The sequence below is a fragment of the Cupressus sempervirens genome, chromosome 9, assembly GCF_028749045.1.
Source record: "Cupressus sempervirens isolate cs-2001-9-10 chromosome 9, ASM2874904v1, whole genome shotgun sequence".
Taxonomy (NCBI): domain Eukaryota; kingdom Viridiplantae; phylum Streptophyta; class Pinopsida; order Cupressales; family Cupressaceae; genus Cupressus; species Cupressus sempervirens.
The window spans coordinates 399232170-399250868 of NC_143126.1; the positions used below are offsets into that span (position 1 = coordinate 399232170).

General features: G+C 37.8%; 3 protein-coding genes across 10 annotated transcripts in view; 1 reads left to right on the forward strand and 2 right to left on the reverse strand.

Annotated features, from left to right (window-relative positions):
• LOC149538940 (carnosine N-methyltransferase-like) overlaps positions 1–18699 on the forward strand; it is a 197141-nt gene that overhangs the window by 112505 nt on the left and 65937 nt on the right. Inside the window, exon 13 of one of the 8 annotated variants that reach the window (XR_016356145.1) lies at positions 4945–4996. The exons of the other annotated variants lie outside the window; for them this stretch is intronic. The gene's annotated coding sequence lies outside the window, so the exon portion shown is untranslated. The remainder of the gene's footprint in view (positions 1–4944; positions 4997–18699) is intronic. 8 annotated transcript variants of the gene reach the window in all.
• Positions 12631–14508, reverse strand: LOC149538941 (uncharacterized). Its single transcript, XM_089800331.1, has 2 exons — positions 13527–14508; positions 12631–13391 (listed from the first exon to the last, which is right to left on the reverse strand). Exons 1-2 carry the CDS (start codon positions 13876–13878, stop codon positions 12808–12810), a joined length of 936 nt encoding a protein of 311 aa, XP_089656457.1. The 5' UTR covers positions 13879–14508; the 3' UTR covers positions 12631–12807.
• LOC149538942 (uncharacterized) lies at positions 14473–16401 on the reverse strand. The gene is made up of 3 exons (XM_089800247.1): positions 15148–16401; positions 14793–15025; positions 14473–14675 (listed from the first exon to the last, which is right to left on the reverse strand). Exons 1-3 carry the CDS (start codon positions 15744–15746, stop codon positions 14473–14475), a joined length of 1035 nt encoding a protein of 344 aa, XP_089656373.1. The 5' UTR covers positions 15747–16401.

The window sequence follows — 18699 nt, forward strand, 5'->3', positions numbered from 1 at the left end:
GGCAGGAGAATCTCCAAAGGAGATGTCCTAGCACCCAACAAATAACCACACAATGGAAACACAAAAACAATGCAAGACCTAATACCAAATCACAACTCTTTATTCATAAATCAATTGTTTACATGCAATATGCTTGGCTATAAGGCCTTCTGGGTTACGGCCAAATACAATAGAAATTACAACAAAAATAATTCTGCAAGATCCCTCAAGATCCAACTCAATCCTAGCTAGTCCAGATCCACACTCTGGTAGAAATCTTCAAGGAAGATCTAAACTTTTGCTCGCAACCCCACCAAGCAATCTCCTCATTTTCCAAGCCACAACTACTAGCCCTTCTCAAAGTTCGCTCCTCCTCCATATCCTTTTCTCCAAGATGGATGATTATGATTCACTCCTACAAATGAAATGAATGAATGCCTGAAGACTCCCCAAGACCCCTACTTATACCCAACTAAGCCACAAGTTGGCCTAGTAAGCTAGAAATTAAATAAACCCTTACATTAAATACATGTTGAGCCACAAGTCGGCCTCCAACAGATATTAAATACCAAATGCCTTAAAAGGCTTACAACACAAATTAAATGCACATAGGAGAGACAACCAAGACCCAGATAGGTTCACACAAACTCCCAGATTGATCGACGTCACGATCACATGCTAGATGCATTAAATGCACCAAGAACTCCAATCGGTAGCGACACATTGTTGAGTGTCAGCAAACTCCCAAGCATTGCTGAGCAAGCAACACATGCTGAGCAACAGAGATGCCGAGCTCCTTCAGCGACTGAGCACCACAACCACCGAGTACCTTCAGCAACCAAACACCTCGGTCAACACTACGCTCAATAATGATCGAGCATTCACGCTTCTACGACTGAGCACCAAGCTTATCCACCAAGCCCATTTGGTCAAGCCTCCAACCGAGAAACACCATAGAGATGACTGTGCACCTCCAGCTTTCCATAAAAATGCCCGAATCTTCATGAACCTCAGATGCCCTTGCATTAGAAAATGTAATTTTTGGGAGCCAAAAGCAATTAATAAATTATATTATGACACTTTATTATATTTTAATGTTGTCGAGTTTGTTTTGAAAACTTGTGCTATTTGGAGATTATTAATATGAGCCCATTTGATGAGAAAAGCATTTGATCATTTGATTATCTTAATTTTCTTGTTGTCTTTGTGACGTTTCTTGAAGTTCTGATTTTCTGTGCCCTTGTTGAAGTATAAGGGTTTGGTCTTGAGAAGTTCATAGTAATTCACTACTGTGGTATTGTGAATTAGTTTTCTAAGAATTGTTCTTTATCTCCATTGCTGTATACACTGTAGTTGGGAGATACTGTGGTGTTGAGAATGGTTGTGTGCTGGTTAATTTGGAGTTGGTGGAGTGCCCATTTGTATTTGCTGCTGGGCATTATTTTCTATCTGCATTTTGGGATCAGCGTTTTCCAAATGTGCAGTTGCATTTGTTTGTTGAAGAATTCTTTTGTTGTTGTTAGTCTTTATTTTAGAGAGTTTTAACGCATATCTTACTTGTAAGTTCATGAGTTGTAACTTCTAAATTTTTTAGGTATTGTTGATTTAGATAATAGGGGATATTTTATCAACTGGGTTGTTGGTATTGTGTGAAAATACTCAGTATCTAGGTTGATATCAAAATCTGAAATTTTCAGTTGTATATTCCCCATGTAATATCCAAATATTTGAGTTGAAATTATTATTGCAATATCTTCTATTTTTCTGCTATATTGTTGTATCGAAAATTGGAAAACCTCAAAAACAAAAACAAGAAATCAATTCTTCACCACAAATTGTTTGAGCTATAGCAGGGCTCATTACACATTACAACCATGCTGGTTAGTGTTGTCAAGAGAAAGGAGGCCAGCAATTTTCTTAAATTTTTGACACAATATACTAAGGCCTTTAGGCAGGGGATTAATTAAAATAAGTTTTAAGATATATTTTCTCCATACACCAACAAGGGAACAGAGAAATTCTAAATATTAAAACTTTCAAAAAAGGGATACTGCCATGTACTTACCTAGGTTTGTTACTTGACAAAGAATTGAGAAATTCAAAATTATGGGATGTCCTTAGTGACAAGATAGATATGAAATTGAAGTCATGGGAAAGTTGTCGGTTACCAGGGGTAGGAAGAATTGTTATATTAAAAATGGTAATATCATCTTAACCACCCTACTTGTCTTATCTTACACTTCAGGGACTAACCATGCTATGATCCAAAATATGAGAAAATAATTTTTGCAAGAATTTATAGAGAAGGAAAAGTTGCTCTCATTTCTTGGGAAAAAATATGCAAAATTAGAGAGGCAAGAGGGGTGGGTCTCAGAAATAAAATGTGGTAGAATAAGGCCTTAGGGTCCAAATTGGTATTGAAGATGCTCAAGGAACCAAACTTGAAGTGGGAAAGGATACTACACGTGAAATATTTGAATAACAACTAATGCAATAAAATTGTTAAGGTAACAAACCTAGCCAAAGGCTTGCAAGTGGGGAATTTCATGATGGGATACAAATCCATAATATTGGATCATATATCGTTGGATATTCATGATGAATATTCAACCATCTATATAGAGGATTTCTAGGGCAGGTTTTTGATCCTTGATAGTTAACTTTTAATATGAAAAGTTAAAGCCTATCTAAAACATCAACAGGGACACAAAGTGACATAGTACATACAACCATTTCAAGATGACCCAACCCTAGGTTGGAAATGGAAAGATATGATTTCTTTATCTCTACCTTGGGAAGAGATCACTATGCTTCTACATGCCATCTTAGGATGAAGAGTGTTGTTTAGAATTGGAAAAATTCATATGGGTTGGAGCTAGCAATGGTATCTTGAATGGTAGAGATGGATACAAAATGTTGGCTGGAATTCAGGCTCCGTTGTCCTCAATTTTGGCTTTACAAAACTGAGGCAACCCTACACAATTATCTTATGGATTCGTAGGTGCATCCTCTAAGTTTTAATGTCTTGATAAAGTATCATAAAGACAATTCTTTATCCCTTAATTGAACTCAGTGTTGCTCTATCTTATATTTCTTTTGAAAGTTTCCGTTGAGTTGAATCTCAAATTGTTTGCTAGTAAGAGTTTGTCTTCTTTGATTGGAATAGCTTGATTTTTTGGCATTCCTTCACATTCTTTGTCAGTTTTTCTTTGCGTTGTAAATAGTTTCCAGTCTTGTTTTTGCCGTAGGTGAATAGCTCTTCGAATTCTGCTTGTTTTGAGTTGACTAAAGTCGAAATTGGAGTTGTCTAGCTCAAGTTATGAGGGAAAAAGAGGGGTTTTTAAAGGACAACTACATATGTTGATTAAAATACCTCATAAAAGTGGACTTTTAATTTCTAAAAACATGATATAAAATTATTTTTAATAGTTAAAGTGGATTTTGTGGTCCATTTTAAAATTTCAACTCATTTTGAGTAAATTTAACTACAATTTTTTATGTTTTATGAAAATAGCTTATTTCAAGGCTATTTTTATGTTACTTTATTAAGAGCTATAGTTAAGTAATTACATAAGACAACTTAAATGCTTAAAAGTGGGGTTTTTTTTTACACATTGCATACATCAACATGCAAATCATTGTGAAAACCCACTTCCAATAAATAATTAAGTCCCAACATTAATTTAATGGACTTGTTATATGTAATAACACGTTTTAATGTGTTAAGTGGCTTTTTAATATGTATTTACATATTCTAAACTTATTTAATTCATGTAAGTGGGAAAATCTAACTCATTTATATATGTTGTCACATGTATAAGTTTATTTTAATTATATTAATGCATTGAATGGAGTTTCTCTAAACCATTACATATACATCTTTTAAAATTGCTACTTAATGGACTTTTAAGTTAGAATACATATTTTAATAACATGTAAATGCACTTGGTGGTGATTTTGGACCCAATTACATGCCTACATGATATTTAAAAATCCATTTTTACTTGCACTAAGACAAAGTGGCAATTTTTGGCTCAATAACATGTCATTCCAAACATATTAATGAACTCCAAAAGTGCATGATGCACTAAGTCATTGATCAAAAGGCTGATAATGGCGATTTTATGTCCAAGTGCATTTGTTGAATACACATGCATTTGCTCCTTTAAAATGCGTTTTCCTCCAATTAAGCCTTGGTGGCAATTTTGTAAGCAAGACCACGTATTTCCAAACATGCAAATGCCTCTTTAAAATACATTATGGACTGCAAGTGCATGGTGGTGATTTTTAGTGAGATTGCATGTCTTCTAAAACATGTGTTTTCCCTAGAAAAGTGTGTTTTCCTTCAAACAAGTTCAAAGTGGCGATTTCTTGGAGAGAAAGACTTTGTTTAATGAATGCTATTCACTCTTAAAACTGCATTTGTAACTCCAGTGCCACTTTGTTGAAGGATTGGGCATTATTTTTACATGTTTTTGGCTCCCAAAAGTGTGTTTTAATATCCATAGACTTTTGGCATGTGCATTTTCTCTAGAAAGTACACAAGGCATTTTTGCAGGTTTTTCCGAAGTGGTGATTTTGGGGATGAAAGCATGTTCTTCAACACATGAATTTGGCCTAAAACAGCCCATCTAGGGCATATTTTTCACCAAAAACATTGCATTTCTTGGTATTTTTGGTTTCCAATCATTCCAAATAGCTTCTTAGGGTATGTATTCTATTTCCAGCTTGTTCTTCATCATTTCCAAGCTTAAAATGATGCCCTAGATGTCGTTTTTGTTTGCATTTGCATATGGTATTGATTTGGTCAAAGTTTATTTCAAGTTTTGGGCATTTAATCTCTCTAACTATCTTTACATGTCCAAATTTGAACCTTGCCTATCCCCAATGTTTGAATTTCAAAATCTATTAAGTCTTGTGATATCAAACAAATCTTAATCCGGAATCTCTTGGATTTTTTTTCAGATTTGTCAAAAGATTTGACAAAGACTTGTTATTTTATGGTTGGTGAAGAGAGGTATGTTTTTTCCCTTTTGGTCTTGTTGATTTTGTTATCGCAAGTCTTTCAATTTCTATTTTCAGATTTGTATGCTTTTGTATATATGTTGTCTTTTCTCTTTCTTTTGTCTTCTTCAAGTTGCATATGCAGTTGAGGTAAACTCCCGTTCTTATATGAAGGCAAATCCCTCTTTTCCCACATAAGAATGCAAGTGCAAATCCCACTAACATGCATTCCATGAACCTCCATATGGCTGCCCTATGGTTGAAAAACTTTCCACATGCTTGCTGGATACATAGTATGACTTAACTGATTTTAAGCATGCTATGTTTCCATTTCATTACACTTCACTCCTCATTTGCATATTTTAAAGTTCACCGTTCACATATGCAATCCACTCCAAAAAACCCGGTTATGGGCTATTTTAGTCATATTTGAGCCATTTTGAGCTTGACCCATTTGTTCATTTGCTGTCCTTGATTATTCCATCCATTCTCCCTATACCTACCTTGCCCTGAATTCGTGTTTTTACATCAAAAACTTGCCATGGACCCCTCACATGAAGATGTTCTTACATTATGGGATTTTCATGTAACAATTGCGTAGGCATGCCACTCTACAATGTCAAGAGAACCTACTCCAGAAAAAAGAAAAGACAAAATGAGTATGAAGTACCATTATGATCAATATTATAACTCCATTCCACTATTACAAGTAACTTCCTATTGTGATAAAGTGTGGGATATCGACATATCTCATATGAACATTGAAGAATTCCTTTAGAGCCTTGATGCTAAGGCTACCGAGAATATGACCTGGATCAAGCGAAGCCATATTCATCTATTGTCCCCTTTCCCATTGGCAACCCATAAGCTGGAATTCATTCTTGCATGTGTGAGACACTTTGATGCACCTTCTTGAACCGTCAGAGATCAAGATGTTAATACTATCATTAGTCTCGACCGTGAGACTATCGATTGTATTTTCCATGTTCCTCATACTCCGGTTGTGACAAACATCACAAGGCAAAAGGCTTTGGAGCGGTAGAACGAAGATACCTCCTATTGCACTAAGTTTGTTAATGATAATTGGTCGATCACTAAGAGGTGGAATCTTGTTAGATGGCCAAAAGGCATGTGCTATTGTGATTTCAAAGAAGAGATTAATGTTTATCATATAGGATAAGGAAACTTAACATATGTATAGCACGATACAACACAGAGCAGAGACTTTATTCATATATGCACTCAATGATTACAATCCAAAAATACTGCTTACAATGATCATTCCAAAGTCCATCTTGAATGGTGTACATATACCTTTCCAAAGGGGTGACTCAAGCGTCATGCACCTGTTCGGATACTATTCTACCTGTCGGCTACAATATAGATTTTATCGACAACATCATCCCCCCCCCAAAAAAAGTCGTCTCTGGACGACAATACCACAAAACTCAAAATAAACAAAATACATCAAAAATACTAAATAGAGGGATGCGTCCTTGGCATAGTGGCCATCCGCGCCCTCAACTCGTTCAGCTCCGCCTGTAGCTTGTAGAACTGCTCTTTCCTAATCTTTAGTTTTGCTTCTGCTTCCATCTGAAGCTATAGGGCTAATTGCATCATCTCTGCAATTTCTCCCCACTCGTCTTTTCCTGCTGCTACTTGTTCCTTTTTTGCTGCCAACTTTTGTAGCTGACTCTGTCTGTCTAACAGGGCTGTCCACTTGGATTGCTAGGCCACCCTCTCGGATTGCCAGGTTGCCCTCTCTGAAGCTAACTTGGTAGTTGATTCCTCCCGAGTTCTCTCAAGTGCTACTTGATCCGCCTGATTCCTTCGAAGAGTGTAATACGCCTCCTTGTGTAACTTCACTATCTCATGAGTCAAAGCCTCTACCTGGCTCTCCATACTAGGATCTCTCGTCGTGGCCCAGTCCTACCGCATCTTCGCAGTCTCCACATCCGACCATCCCCACTCCTCAAAACAGACTGTAAAGGCAGCTGGGCATCCCAACCTCATAAAAGATATGACTCCTTCTAGCTCCTTCACCACTGAATCCAACTCCTATGTTTTTGTCGAATCTAACACGTGGCGAGCTTGAGTCGTTAGAGCTGCTACATCAGCAAAAAATGCCTCTCTCATCCCTATCTCTTGCACTACTGGATGTTCCTATTGTGCACCTATAGCCCTCTCCATTGCTTCCGCTATACGCTCAATAGCGCAATGCGGTACTCCCTCAGCCTGTGTCTGTCCGACCTCTTGCAATGGGTTCTTTGAAACTGCTTCCCGCATGAGGGTCGACAAGTACGTCACTCGAGGTGCCGAGGTTCAGTGGAACTGCGTACTCAGGTAAGCACTCAGCTTCTGGGTTTGGCTCTCTCTGTCTCACTTAGGTGATGCCAGTAGTGCTGGATCTACCGTGACCATTGCATCAGAACCCACTACATCCAATTGGACACCTGATGCCCCCAACTCTTTGCCTGTCGGTACCTCCATTACCCCTGTCTTTGTGTCCATCTCCGCATCAGGTACCAAAGTCTCATCTCCTGTCTCTGGTAGAGTCTCACGAGCTGGCTCCATCGGAACCTCCAGAGCTGCTATCTCCGTTGGTCACGGATGTGCCTCTGTTGCCTCCGGAACAACTCGTGTCTCTATGGTGGGTTGCGTCGCAGTTGAAACTGGTGTCATCACCACTGGCTGTTTGAACTGACCAAATCCTGGAATGCCATGTATGCCCACAGGAACCAAGTGTGTTGGAGCCGAAAGTATAGGCCTCGAAAATCTCAATGGTGTAGCAGTGATCACCTCCACCTCCTCGTCCTCTTCCTCTTCTCCCGCGGTCCCACTCTCTTGACAATTAATAATCTCATCACATTGCTCAGTTGCTTTGCAGGCTCAAGGAACACCTTCGAACCCTGGATGTACAAGTATATTTCTCTCCTTATAAGGTCAAAGAAGAATATATTTTGGGCTGAATTAGCTAGTGATACAATCTATGAACAACTGGTGAACGTGTTGACTACAAGCATATTCAACATGAACTCCTACTTGGTGTATATTGCTGTTGCCCTAGGTTTCTTCTCAAGTTTTTCAACCAAAAATGATAGGCTTGTGGTGCACGTATGGGAGTACTATGATTAGTTGCCTTTGAAGCAAAGCCAAATACACTTCCAAAGGGTTTAGGATGCATTGTTTGGGTATTACATGTCCTTGTTTCGCAAAGAACTCCCAAACAAGCAAGCTTTTGATGAGGCATGGAACAAAGTGACTGAGTATGGTTGCATGCTTCTACAATTTCCCAAATTTCACATATCTGCAAGTTGGATGTTTCAAGGGAGGATCATACACTTTGCAAAGGTACCCTATAGACAAGATTGTACTCATGGAATTGGCAAGACAACTCATGGAGGCACATGCTTATCAATTTAGTTTGCACTAGCCAAGAGTGGGGATTTCATCACACAATCCCTTGAAGATTGGTGGGTACTCTTTAGATATTGTGCCTAAAGTGAAGCACATAGAGTTTGTACTTCAAAGAATCACATTGAAGAAGTTTGCGGCCAGAAGTTGCTTAGAGTGGAGAGTACTACACGATAAGATGAGGAAGCAATTCCTACACATATATCGCTTAGAAGATCTCTGGATTAATGTACGCATCGAGGTGGATCTACGATGGATGGACTACACTTTGTTAACTTTGAAACAAATTCTGCATTTCAACTTATCAGCAATGCCTAGTGGATTTGAAGATGGTGGTCAAATCTTGGATCTCGACTATATTCAACATAACTTGGAAAAATCACCCAATCTTCTTCCCAGATGGTCATCCAAGGAAAACACCTCAATTTGGGACTGTTTTCAACCCTTTCTTGCCAATACCAACATTTGACTAAAAAGAAGAGGTCTCAAGTGCATCAAGATAAAACCTAGGAAAGAATTTGATACTGCTGGTCCAATTGGGATGAGATCCGAGATAAAGGGAAGAGATAAAGATGGGACATCATCATCAACATTTGAACCTCCTGTTCAAAGTTTGCGCAAACAATCCATCAAAGGAGGGAAAGGCTCAAGAGGACTTTAGGTAAAATGAATTGAAACTCAAGCAATCCTAATTGACTTAAATCATGATGCTAGGAGGTCAAAGGAGCTGTCACCATCGGTTCTATGTCCTCTTGAGGCTCTTGCAACAACCTCTCTTGTAGATTCAGCACTTGTATTAGATGAATCCCCAGAGTCACCCTTGAACACAATTGTTGATGCATTTTCCAGGGATCCACCTACTGAAGATCCCATGGTGATAACACAAGCCTTGCCTATGTCATCAGCTGCACCCGCATTAGAAGTGAAAGACTATGAGAATGTGTTTGACACATAGTCTATGTGCATACCTTCTATTCCATCCCAGTCTTTGGCTATGTTGATGTGACTTCAACTCAATTTGAGCAATTCATGACTAAAGTTACACAAAGTAGTCCTGCCCCTGTAGCCATTCAAATTGAGGCGCCTGCCATAATCACTATAGTTATGCAAGATAATCCAGTACAGACCATGGTGACTACTACTGCAGCTGAAACATCTTCTTTTAGCCTTCCTCCATGGTTGAGCACCATCACGCAAAAGAGGAATAAAGAACTCCCACATGAAGAGTTTGATAGGGAAGTTGCCAGACCAAGGGTTTCAAAGAATTAAAAAGCTAAAATAGTTTCTCAAGTTGTGGTTGATAATAACAACATAAAGTATGCGGAAGTTGCTGAACCTCTTGTTGGAAAACTAGTAGAAGAAATGCAACCTGTTGATCACAAGTTCTCTAGAATTGAGCTTTGTAAGCATACTCGTCTGGGTTGTTGACAAGATGCTCAAGATGCACTTTACTCATTAGTTCTGAAAATGACAAGTTGTGGGAAAAGAAAAATAGGTTGAAGAAAGAGAATGTGCATCTTTTGAAAACAATTGAATTTATAAAGAAATCTTCTAGAGGTGTTGAACATGCCTCTTCCAAGTGCACAAAGAGAATTAAAAGAAAGGGGCAAATTGTAGATGAGTGGTTTGCCAGTATTGAATCATAGGGTGTTCAAATCATTCAAGATATCTATAGGATGTTGAGAAAATGAAAGGAAACTGCTGGCAAATTAAGTGATATTCAAGAATCACTTAAACGACAATTAGAGTTACTAGATGGAGACATTGGTGCTTGGAAAAGCATGATGGAGTTTGATTTGGATGCCTTGTGCGACTATGAAGTCATGTCATATGTTGAGATGTATCATGGTTACAAGCACCCGATGACGAACAAAGAACAAGTCTTGCAACAACTCATGAAAGATGCGAAGGCAGCATAAATAAAGATTAATGATCAAGAACACATGATCAGTGAATGCTACAAAAACCTATCATGTGGAGTTATCATTGATAACAACGAACTCAAGAAAAAAGAAGATATTCTTATAGGGTTCACTGAAGCAATTCACTTACAACTTAAAGCAGATGACTTCAATATCAATGTGATGAAAGCATTTGCAAGCCGAAAGTGTTCATTAGATGAACTACAGAGCAATAAGGAAGTTTCTATCAAAGAAATTGTGAAAGCAGCAAGTACATACTGAAAGATCATAAAGGTTGCTAAATATACTGGTGAGCCTAATGCTGAAGTCATGTGTAACTCACTGCGAAAATTTGCAAAAATATTTGAGACTTTGTGAACATCTCAAATTTTTCATATACTTTAGAGTACGATGACAAAGATCACATGTAAGGAGCAACTATGTTGGAAGTACAGAATAACATGTCCCTGTATAATCAACGCATGTAGTTAGGTTGCATTCGCATTAGGCATGCAACTTTGAATAAGTCAATATAGTAAGGTAGGAGTTTGTTAGAGAATAAGTCAAGGTGGTTGAAGAGTTCCTCTTTTCCCTCTACCTTTCTCCTATTTTCCTATATAAAGGAGAGAGCTCATTGTAAATAATCATCTTTTGTTTTATAGAAGGCCAGGCTTGTAACTTGAAGGCTTTGTATTTCTTGTTGCAAATCTTTGGAGTGTATAAAGAAGCATGTTTTCCCAAATTTCGTGTTGTGAGGCTTGGATCAATCTTTGTTTCTTATGTTGCTGATTAATTCATCTTTGTTACTTCTCTTTGTGTGAAGCATTTGAGCATTTGGTGTTGTTCTTCAAGACTTTGAGCTTTAAGAAACAATATTACTTTAGTCTAATAGTGGTAGCAAGTACGAAGAGTTAAAACACATTGTGTTTTAATTCTTAGTATATTATTTTAAATTTAATAGTTCATAAGAAACTTTGTGCCTTACTAGTTTTTCATCCTTTTATTCAAAGATGATTGATCATAAGAGATTGTGGGCTCTTGTTCTCAATTATATAAGTTAAGTTGTAATTATTGTCTTAAAGTTGTTCTTATGTCAACTTCTAAGCCACTGGTATTATTGTAGTAGTAGATACCTTTTGTTAATTCACAAATAGTTATTGTTCGAGTAAAATCATTCCTGAAAAAAGAGGAATTGATTCAGAGAACCACCCATCTATCAATTACAGTTAGGTTTTTGTTGTAGCCACCTACAGTAAGAAGGGAACCTCCTCTTTTGCTGAGAGGAGAGAGTTATCTCACTACATTGTTGCCTAAAGTTCCCATTTTGTAAGTTGTCTTGGTGACTTACAAAAAAATTTAACCACCATGCTCAAGTTGTCATAGACATCCCCACACAATGGTGTTAGAGCAAATACTTGTGTGCCAAGGGTAGGGGTGTTTTCTTAAGATGTCCAAAAGAGGATACTAAGTGCTAATAAGTTTAGAAGAATAGGCGGAGAGTGTGGATCTTCAGCTACTTGGATGCTCCCTTCCCCAAGAATGTTGGCATTTGCTGTGTGTAAAATTGGGTTGGATTACAACATTACCAAATGATATAATGAATCTCTTTGAAGAGTGGTCATTCCTCCTAGTTGTTGGGTTGCCATGATTGATCATATGCCTGTCATTGTTCATTTGGGAGATTGTGAAAGAGATAGAAAAGGAATTGATGAAAAAGAAATTTCAATTGCTTTTTTAAAACACAAGGTTCAGGCTGCTATTTTGGAATTGGTCAATAACAAAACAATATCAACACATATCCTAAAGGAAAGGTCACCAAATAGGATGGATGGATGAGGTTATAATAGTGTGGGTTATGAAGACAATCGTTCCTTGTGGATGGTGTGTTGGGCCAAAATAATAATAGGAATTGGGCAAAATGGTTACTACCTGATCATGGATGGTATAAATTAAAGTTCAATAGAACCTCGAGGGGTAACCTTGCCCATTTGGGGCTGGCTATATCATTAGGATGTGGGGTGGAGAAATAGTTGGTCAGTTGGCAACAAAGTAACAAGAATCGGAATCGGATCGGAATCGGCAAGGCCGAATCGAATCGTGAATCGGCAATGAATCGGCAATGAATCGACAAATTTGAAAAAACCCTTTAAATTTAAAGATTTTAACAATTTAAAACTTATTTCATGCACCCTTTATTGAATATAACTTAAACACACTATAACATCATCAAATAGAAGTTAAAACTTAACATACATAAACATGGAACATAAAATCCATCACATATGTAACTATGTTATCTAAAATGTAAATTGTAGGCTAGCTGAAGTAAATAGAAATCAAATGATCACAATGATTTAAATCATAGAATGTATGTAAGATGATCCATAAGACATCAAATCATAAATGTATGTAAGAATCTAAGATGAAGATCCATGAAAGTTTGAAACATATGTCTATCAATGATTCAGTATCAATATCTGTAAACAAAATATAAAAACAAGGCTCCAGCTCAAGCCTCAGACTCATCGTCATCATCATCATCCTCAACATCATCCTGAAGCTCGGCTGCAGCCTCAGCCTCAGCCTCTGAGTATCCAGTCTGCCTAGTAGCAAGGCGTCTAATGTAGGTCCTAGAGGACTGCCGAGCCATATCTCCCGCATGTAAGATGGGCTCATGAACGTCGCTAGGGCTTGTGCCTGTGCGTGCACGTGTGCGTCTACCAATGCCTGAAGAACGTGCTCTAGCTGCCTCAGCCTCTATATCCACCTGGTCAACCCACACACGGTCTTCCTCAATGAAGACTGGATCCACAACCTCTGTGAGCCACTTTGATTCTGGATCAATCTCCTCTAGAATGATCGGAGAGGAGTCAGTGCCCAAAATCTGTTTGATCCTAAGACGGAGGTTGTAATGAACAAAGACAATATCATTCAACTTCTGCACTGTCAACCTGTTTCTCCTCTTCGAATGGATGTGCTCGAACATGGACCAACTGCGCTCACATCCAGAAGCGTTGCTTGGCTGACTCAGAATACGAATGGCAATTTTTTGAAGTTTTGGGGTTGTGGCCCCAAACATTTGCCACCATCTATCTGCAATAAGGGAAAAATTGAAAATAGAAACAATTAGTCTCATTTACAAATTACAAGTTAACTCTAAAATTACATAATCAACTTTAAGATTAGAATCTAGATTCATGAACATTGAATATATTATTTAATTTTTACCTGGCTGTAGTGTTGTCTGAGCATTTATGGCCATCCTGCTAGAGAAAAGTGGCCCCTCTTTATTGTTGAACTGGTCTAGCTCAACAATCGCAGCAGCGCTATCTTCATCGCTACTCAACCTCTGAATCACTGTGTATAAGCCAGTGAGAACCTCCGCATCCGCCTTGAACTCAGGACGGAAACGATATGCCGAATTCAGAAAGTAAGCTGCTGCATGGATGGGTCGATGGAGCTGATTCTGCCATCTCCTATCGATGATGTCCCAAATAGGGCCATACCTCTCCTGCACTCCTGCATATTGGGCTCTGATGGCCTCCTTGGCCCTATCCATGCCCTCATAAATGTAGCCCATAGAGGGCTTCTCCCCATCAGCAGTTCGTAGCAAAGCTACAAGGGGCTCAGTGACCTACATATAAAGTAAAACAAAAAACTTGAGTCAAAACTTAAATATAAAATAATATAACTTAAAGTAAAAGTAAAATACTAAATGTTAAATTGCAATAAATTTACCTGTAGGATTTCTCTAGCGGGTTTCCAAAAACCATCCTCATCAAATATGCAATCCGCCACATCTATCCCTACAGTGGTCGTAGCATAGGAAGAGGAAATCCACTCCCGCCCAACAAACATGCTCCTCAATTCATCCCTTGATGTCAACAAGGACTGCAAGGTGATGAAATTCGAGGCAAACCTCGTGATACCTGGGCGAGCTAACTCTTTTCCTTCTGTGTACTTCCTCATTGTGCTAAGGACAAATGAATGATTATAAATGAATTTGCATATGTTTTTTGCCCTTTCCACACATGACTTGACAAACTCAAGTTTGCCAATTTCCTCCAACATGAGGTCAATGCAATGTGCCGCACAAGGGGACCAAAATATGGTGGGGTGCCTCTCCATCAAAAGTTTACCTACAACAATTTTAAGTCAATTAGAAATTCAAATTTCAAAATTCAAATAAATTTATTTTCAAAACTTGAAAAGTTAAAAGTTTACCTGTAGCAACATAACTTGCTGCATTATTCGTCACCACCTGGATCACATTTTGTTCTCCCACCTCTGCTATGACTTCCTCAATAGCCTCACATAAGTATGTGGCATTTTTTACATGTGCGGAAGCATCAATGGATTTGATGAACATGGTATATCCTACAAGTAACAAAACAACGAATTAGAATATTAAAATTAAATGGATCATCAACAAATTAGCATTCAACAAATCAAAATTTACAATTATGTATGTAGGAAAGTAGAATGATCAATTACCTCCACAGGATACAAGAAAATTGAGGAGTGTTCTATTCCTCCTATCTGTCCAACCATCAGTCATGATGGTGCAACCCTTTGCAATCCACTCCTTTCGGTTCTCCTCGAGCTCAGCCCTCATGTCCTCTACCATCTCATCCAAGAGGTATCCGCTCAACTCAGCCTCAGTTGGGGCTTTAAACCCCGGACCACAAATAGCAACCGCGTCTATCATGTTCTGCCAATAAGGAGCCCTGTCACAAATAAAAATTTAGATGTCAAAGACTCAAATTATAAAACAAGTAAATATAATTAAAGTTTTACTTTTACTTTTAATTTTAACTTTAAAGAAAACAACGAAAAAAGAATCAATTACCTGGCTGCAATAAATGGAATGTTGCAAAAGTACCAAAATTTGCATATCTCCTTTCTGGCAGCATCATGAATTTCCTTGTTCAAACCCATGCCCTCAAGCGTGGGTTGGGAACCAGGAGTAGTGCGGGGCACAAAGTAACTATCCATTCTGTTTTTCCGCACTCTAGGCTGCAATAGGTTGGTGTGGGACTCTGTCTCAGTATGTGACCGACTAGCACCAGCACGAGCAGAAGAACTAGGATAAAAAGGAGGCCTAGAAGAACCCTCTCCAACACAACCTACAGATGCAGAAGCTGATGCAGATGCAGATGTGGATGCGGGAACATGGGAGCCAATACCCCTTAACCCTTCAAGTTGCATTTTCCTATTGGCTTTGTCTTTTTCAATTTTTTCTAATGCCATTAAGCAAGTGCGTTTTGCCTCAGGAGTTTGGTGAGTGCAAATTGTAACATCGTGTCCAGGTATAGCAGCAATGTGGTATTTCAATCTATAAATACCCCCAGAAGTTATTTTTTCTTTACAAAAAATACATTTTGTTTGATATTTGGTTCTTCCAGGAAACTCTTCGTTATATTTCCAACATTCATCTTTTCTACCCATTGCGAATTTGCAAAAAATGAAAGCAAAGGCTGCTGCAATAAAAATTTATATGTAAAATATCAAAGTTTGAAGCTAATAAAAGCTACAAAACAACAAACCCTAGTTTGCAACTTAGTAAAAATAAAGAACATTCAAGATCTAAACTAAAAATCTTGAAAACTATAAAAATTTAACAAAAAATGCATAATACACTAACATGCAAAAAAAAAAAAGAGCACTTACCTCTTGCAAATGAGTTGAGGAGTGTTGAGATTGGCTCCCTAATGCTCCCAATGCAATTGATGGCCTCCACAAATGGATTGCTGATCTCTTTTGTGCTCTTTCTTCTTGCCGGTTAGAAACCTATGGCTTTTCTTTTCTCTTCTTCTCTCTCACTTTTCCTCTCTTCTACTCATGTTAAATAAATAGAAGGCCCTTTAGGGTTATAACAAAGAGAAATGGTCAAAAACAAAGTAAAAAAACCAAGCAATTTTTTAAAATTTTACAACTCTATACTTTATTGGCCGCGGGCGATTCCTGCCGATTTTTCTAGGCGATTCATGCGATTTTTTGCCTGAATCGCCTGAATCGGCGATTCAGGCGATTCACTTGAAGAAATCGGCAATGGCGATTTCCGACTCCAAAAAAATCGCCATTGCTGAATCTAATCGCCGAATCGCCGATTCAGGCGATTTTATGGAGATTCTCGTTACTCTGGTTGGCAATTCTTGATAGCAATATCACAATAATTCCTTTGGTAACCGATGCTAATAGTGTAGTTGAGTTAAATGCACTCAGATATTGGTTGATCTTTTATAGAGACTTATAAGTGGACAAAGTTGAGATAGAAGTTGAATTGGCTTTAGTGATAAATGTAGTTAGAATGGGTTCTATCCCAAATTGGAAGCTCAATGCCATGCTAGAAAGAACTTTGGAACTTCTAAAGATGTTTAAGGCTTTCATAGTTAACTATTTTGATAGCAAAGTAAATATAGGTATGGGTGAGATGACAAATTGGGGGGCAACTGTGTAGTATTTTGGAGCCTTTGGCCTATACAAAGAAATGATGTCTTAAAAGCCACCCACAAATCGGATACAACATATTGGGTGTATCTTTGTACATTGGACAATTTTACTCTGAAATGACATCTTTGTACTCTCCCACATTTGGAAAGGCTGGATATGAATAATGATACCATTGATATAATCTTAGCTAATAATGGAAATTTGATGCTCTTTTCACCTTCCCTATGAAGGAGCAATACATTTGGAAGCATTCCTACATGATAATTTGACACTATGGTTGATTATGCTTCAGACAAATGTAGTAATAACATTAATAGTTGGATGTCTTAGGTTCTAGAAATTCTTAACATCAATGATTGAGTTGGGTGGTGGCACTTTTCAAGCGTGTGTATCAATGATTATGGTAGGCTATTGAGGAAAATTCTAGAAGATGTTTGGAATGTTTCGGCCATGAATCCCTACATTCCCATCTGTAGGAATGCAAATTGAAGTAGATTGAGCACACTGGCTAGGGGGTCTTATCTTAGAGTCCTTCTATGTTAATGGATACCCCCTATGTTTGTAGATTAACAAATGGAAGATGGCCTTCCTATGTCTAATATTTGATCACCATCTACATGCTATGAGAAAAATCCTTGGTCTTATAACCAATGAATCTATTTGTATGGTTCTAGAATTATCATATCCACTAATAGACGTAGGGTAAATTCATTTAACACCTCTTGATTTGTGGTTTCTCTCTTGGACTTGTGGGGGGGGGGGGGGGAGTAGAAATTTTGCTACTTTTATGAGAAATTTTGAAGACTTCTTGGTCGATGACATAGATGTGGTAGCTTTTTTGAGATTTTAGGATCATTGTAAATGTAATGGCACTATATATGTTTTCCAAGTGCAGATCTGAATGCATATACAAAGGAGAGAAGAGACTTGTCTCATGAAGAGAAGTGTCTCTATGTTAATCAACATTGGTTATTGTAAGTTAATTTCTATTAGACTTAATTAGCAACAATATATGTATATATATGTGTGTGTGTGTGTGTGTGTGTGTGTGTGTGTGTGTGTGTGTATGCATGCATATATATATATATATATATATATATATAGATATGTATGTATGTATGTCTAATGGAAGATTAATCATATGTAATAGTGTTTAACCAATAACCCTAAGGGATTAACTCTAGGTCAATTCTATCTGATTGAAGCTACAAGTAACAACATTAACACTCCCACATAGCTAGGGAAGATTGTTATTGAACACATTATGCTCATAGGCATATAGAGAGATATTATCTCAATATTATCTTCTTGAAAAAAACATATTTAGGGATATCAACTTATATCCAACAAAATAGATGTTAGCTTTTGATATCGTCGGAAGTATGATTCGACAAAGAATATCAACCATATGATATTCATCATACTTAAATTCTCTTGGTGGTATGTGCATTGGCATCATGTCCATGATGCCTACCAAGAGAATATGTCATATGCTACCGGCACACTTCAAGACAACAACAAAATGTAGTCTATCAGATAACAGTCATGATCTCAAGGAGAACAACTTAATGTACTCCATCATGACAAGTATCATGACCTCCAACACATTTTGGGCATCAACTTAATGTAGTCTATCATGATACGTTTGTTATCATGATCTTTGGCACATTCCATGACACCAACTTAATGTAGTCCATCATGATAACAGGTCAAGCAATTGTTAAGATCATCACCTTACAATAGCGACCTCACAAACACATCGATGAAAAATCGTCACCTTTCATGACATTGTCCACATATGCAAAATAGTAACTCACATGATATCCACCATGAACCATGTCAAAGGGTGGATCCACCATAGCTGCTCCTAGAGGGTGGAACAAAGGCTTTCACCTTAAACTTCTCTCTCATAGAGAATAATGCATTACAAGGAATTTCACCTCGAACT

Bases quoted from the DNA above. Each gene is read 5' to 3' on its own strand.
- LOC149538941 (XM_089800331.1), bottom strand. From the start codon at position 13,878: ATGGGCTACATTTATGAGGGCATGGATAGGGCCAAGGAGGCCATCAGA. The intron at 13,392-13,526 runs GTAAAAATTAAA...CCCTTATTGCAG, and splicing joins TCAGACAACACTACAGCCAG to ATAGATGGTGGCAAATGTTT.
- LOC149538942 (XM_089800247.1), bottom strand. From the start codon at position 15,746: ATGGGTAGAAAAGATGAATGTTGGAAATATAACGAAGAGTTTCCTGGA. The intron at 15,026-15,147 runs GTAATTGATTCT...TATTTGTGACAG, and splicing joins ATTCCATTTATTGCAGCCAG to GGCTCCTTATTGGCAGAACA. The intron at 14,676-14,792 runs GTAATTGATCAT...TGTTACTTGTAG, and splicing joins TTTTCTTGTATCCTGTGGAG to GATATACCATGTTCATCAAA.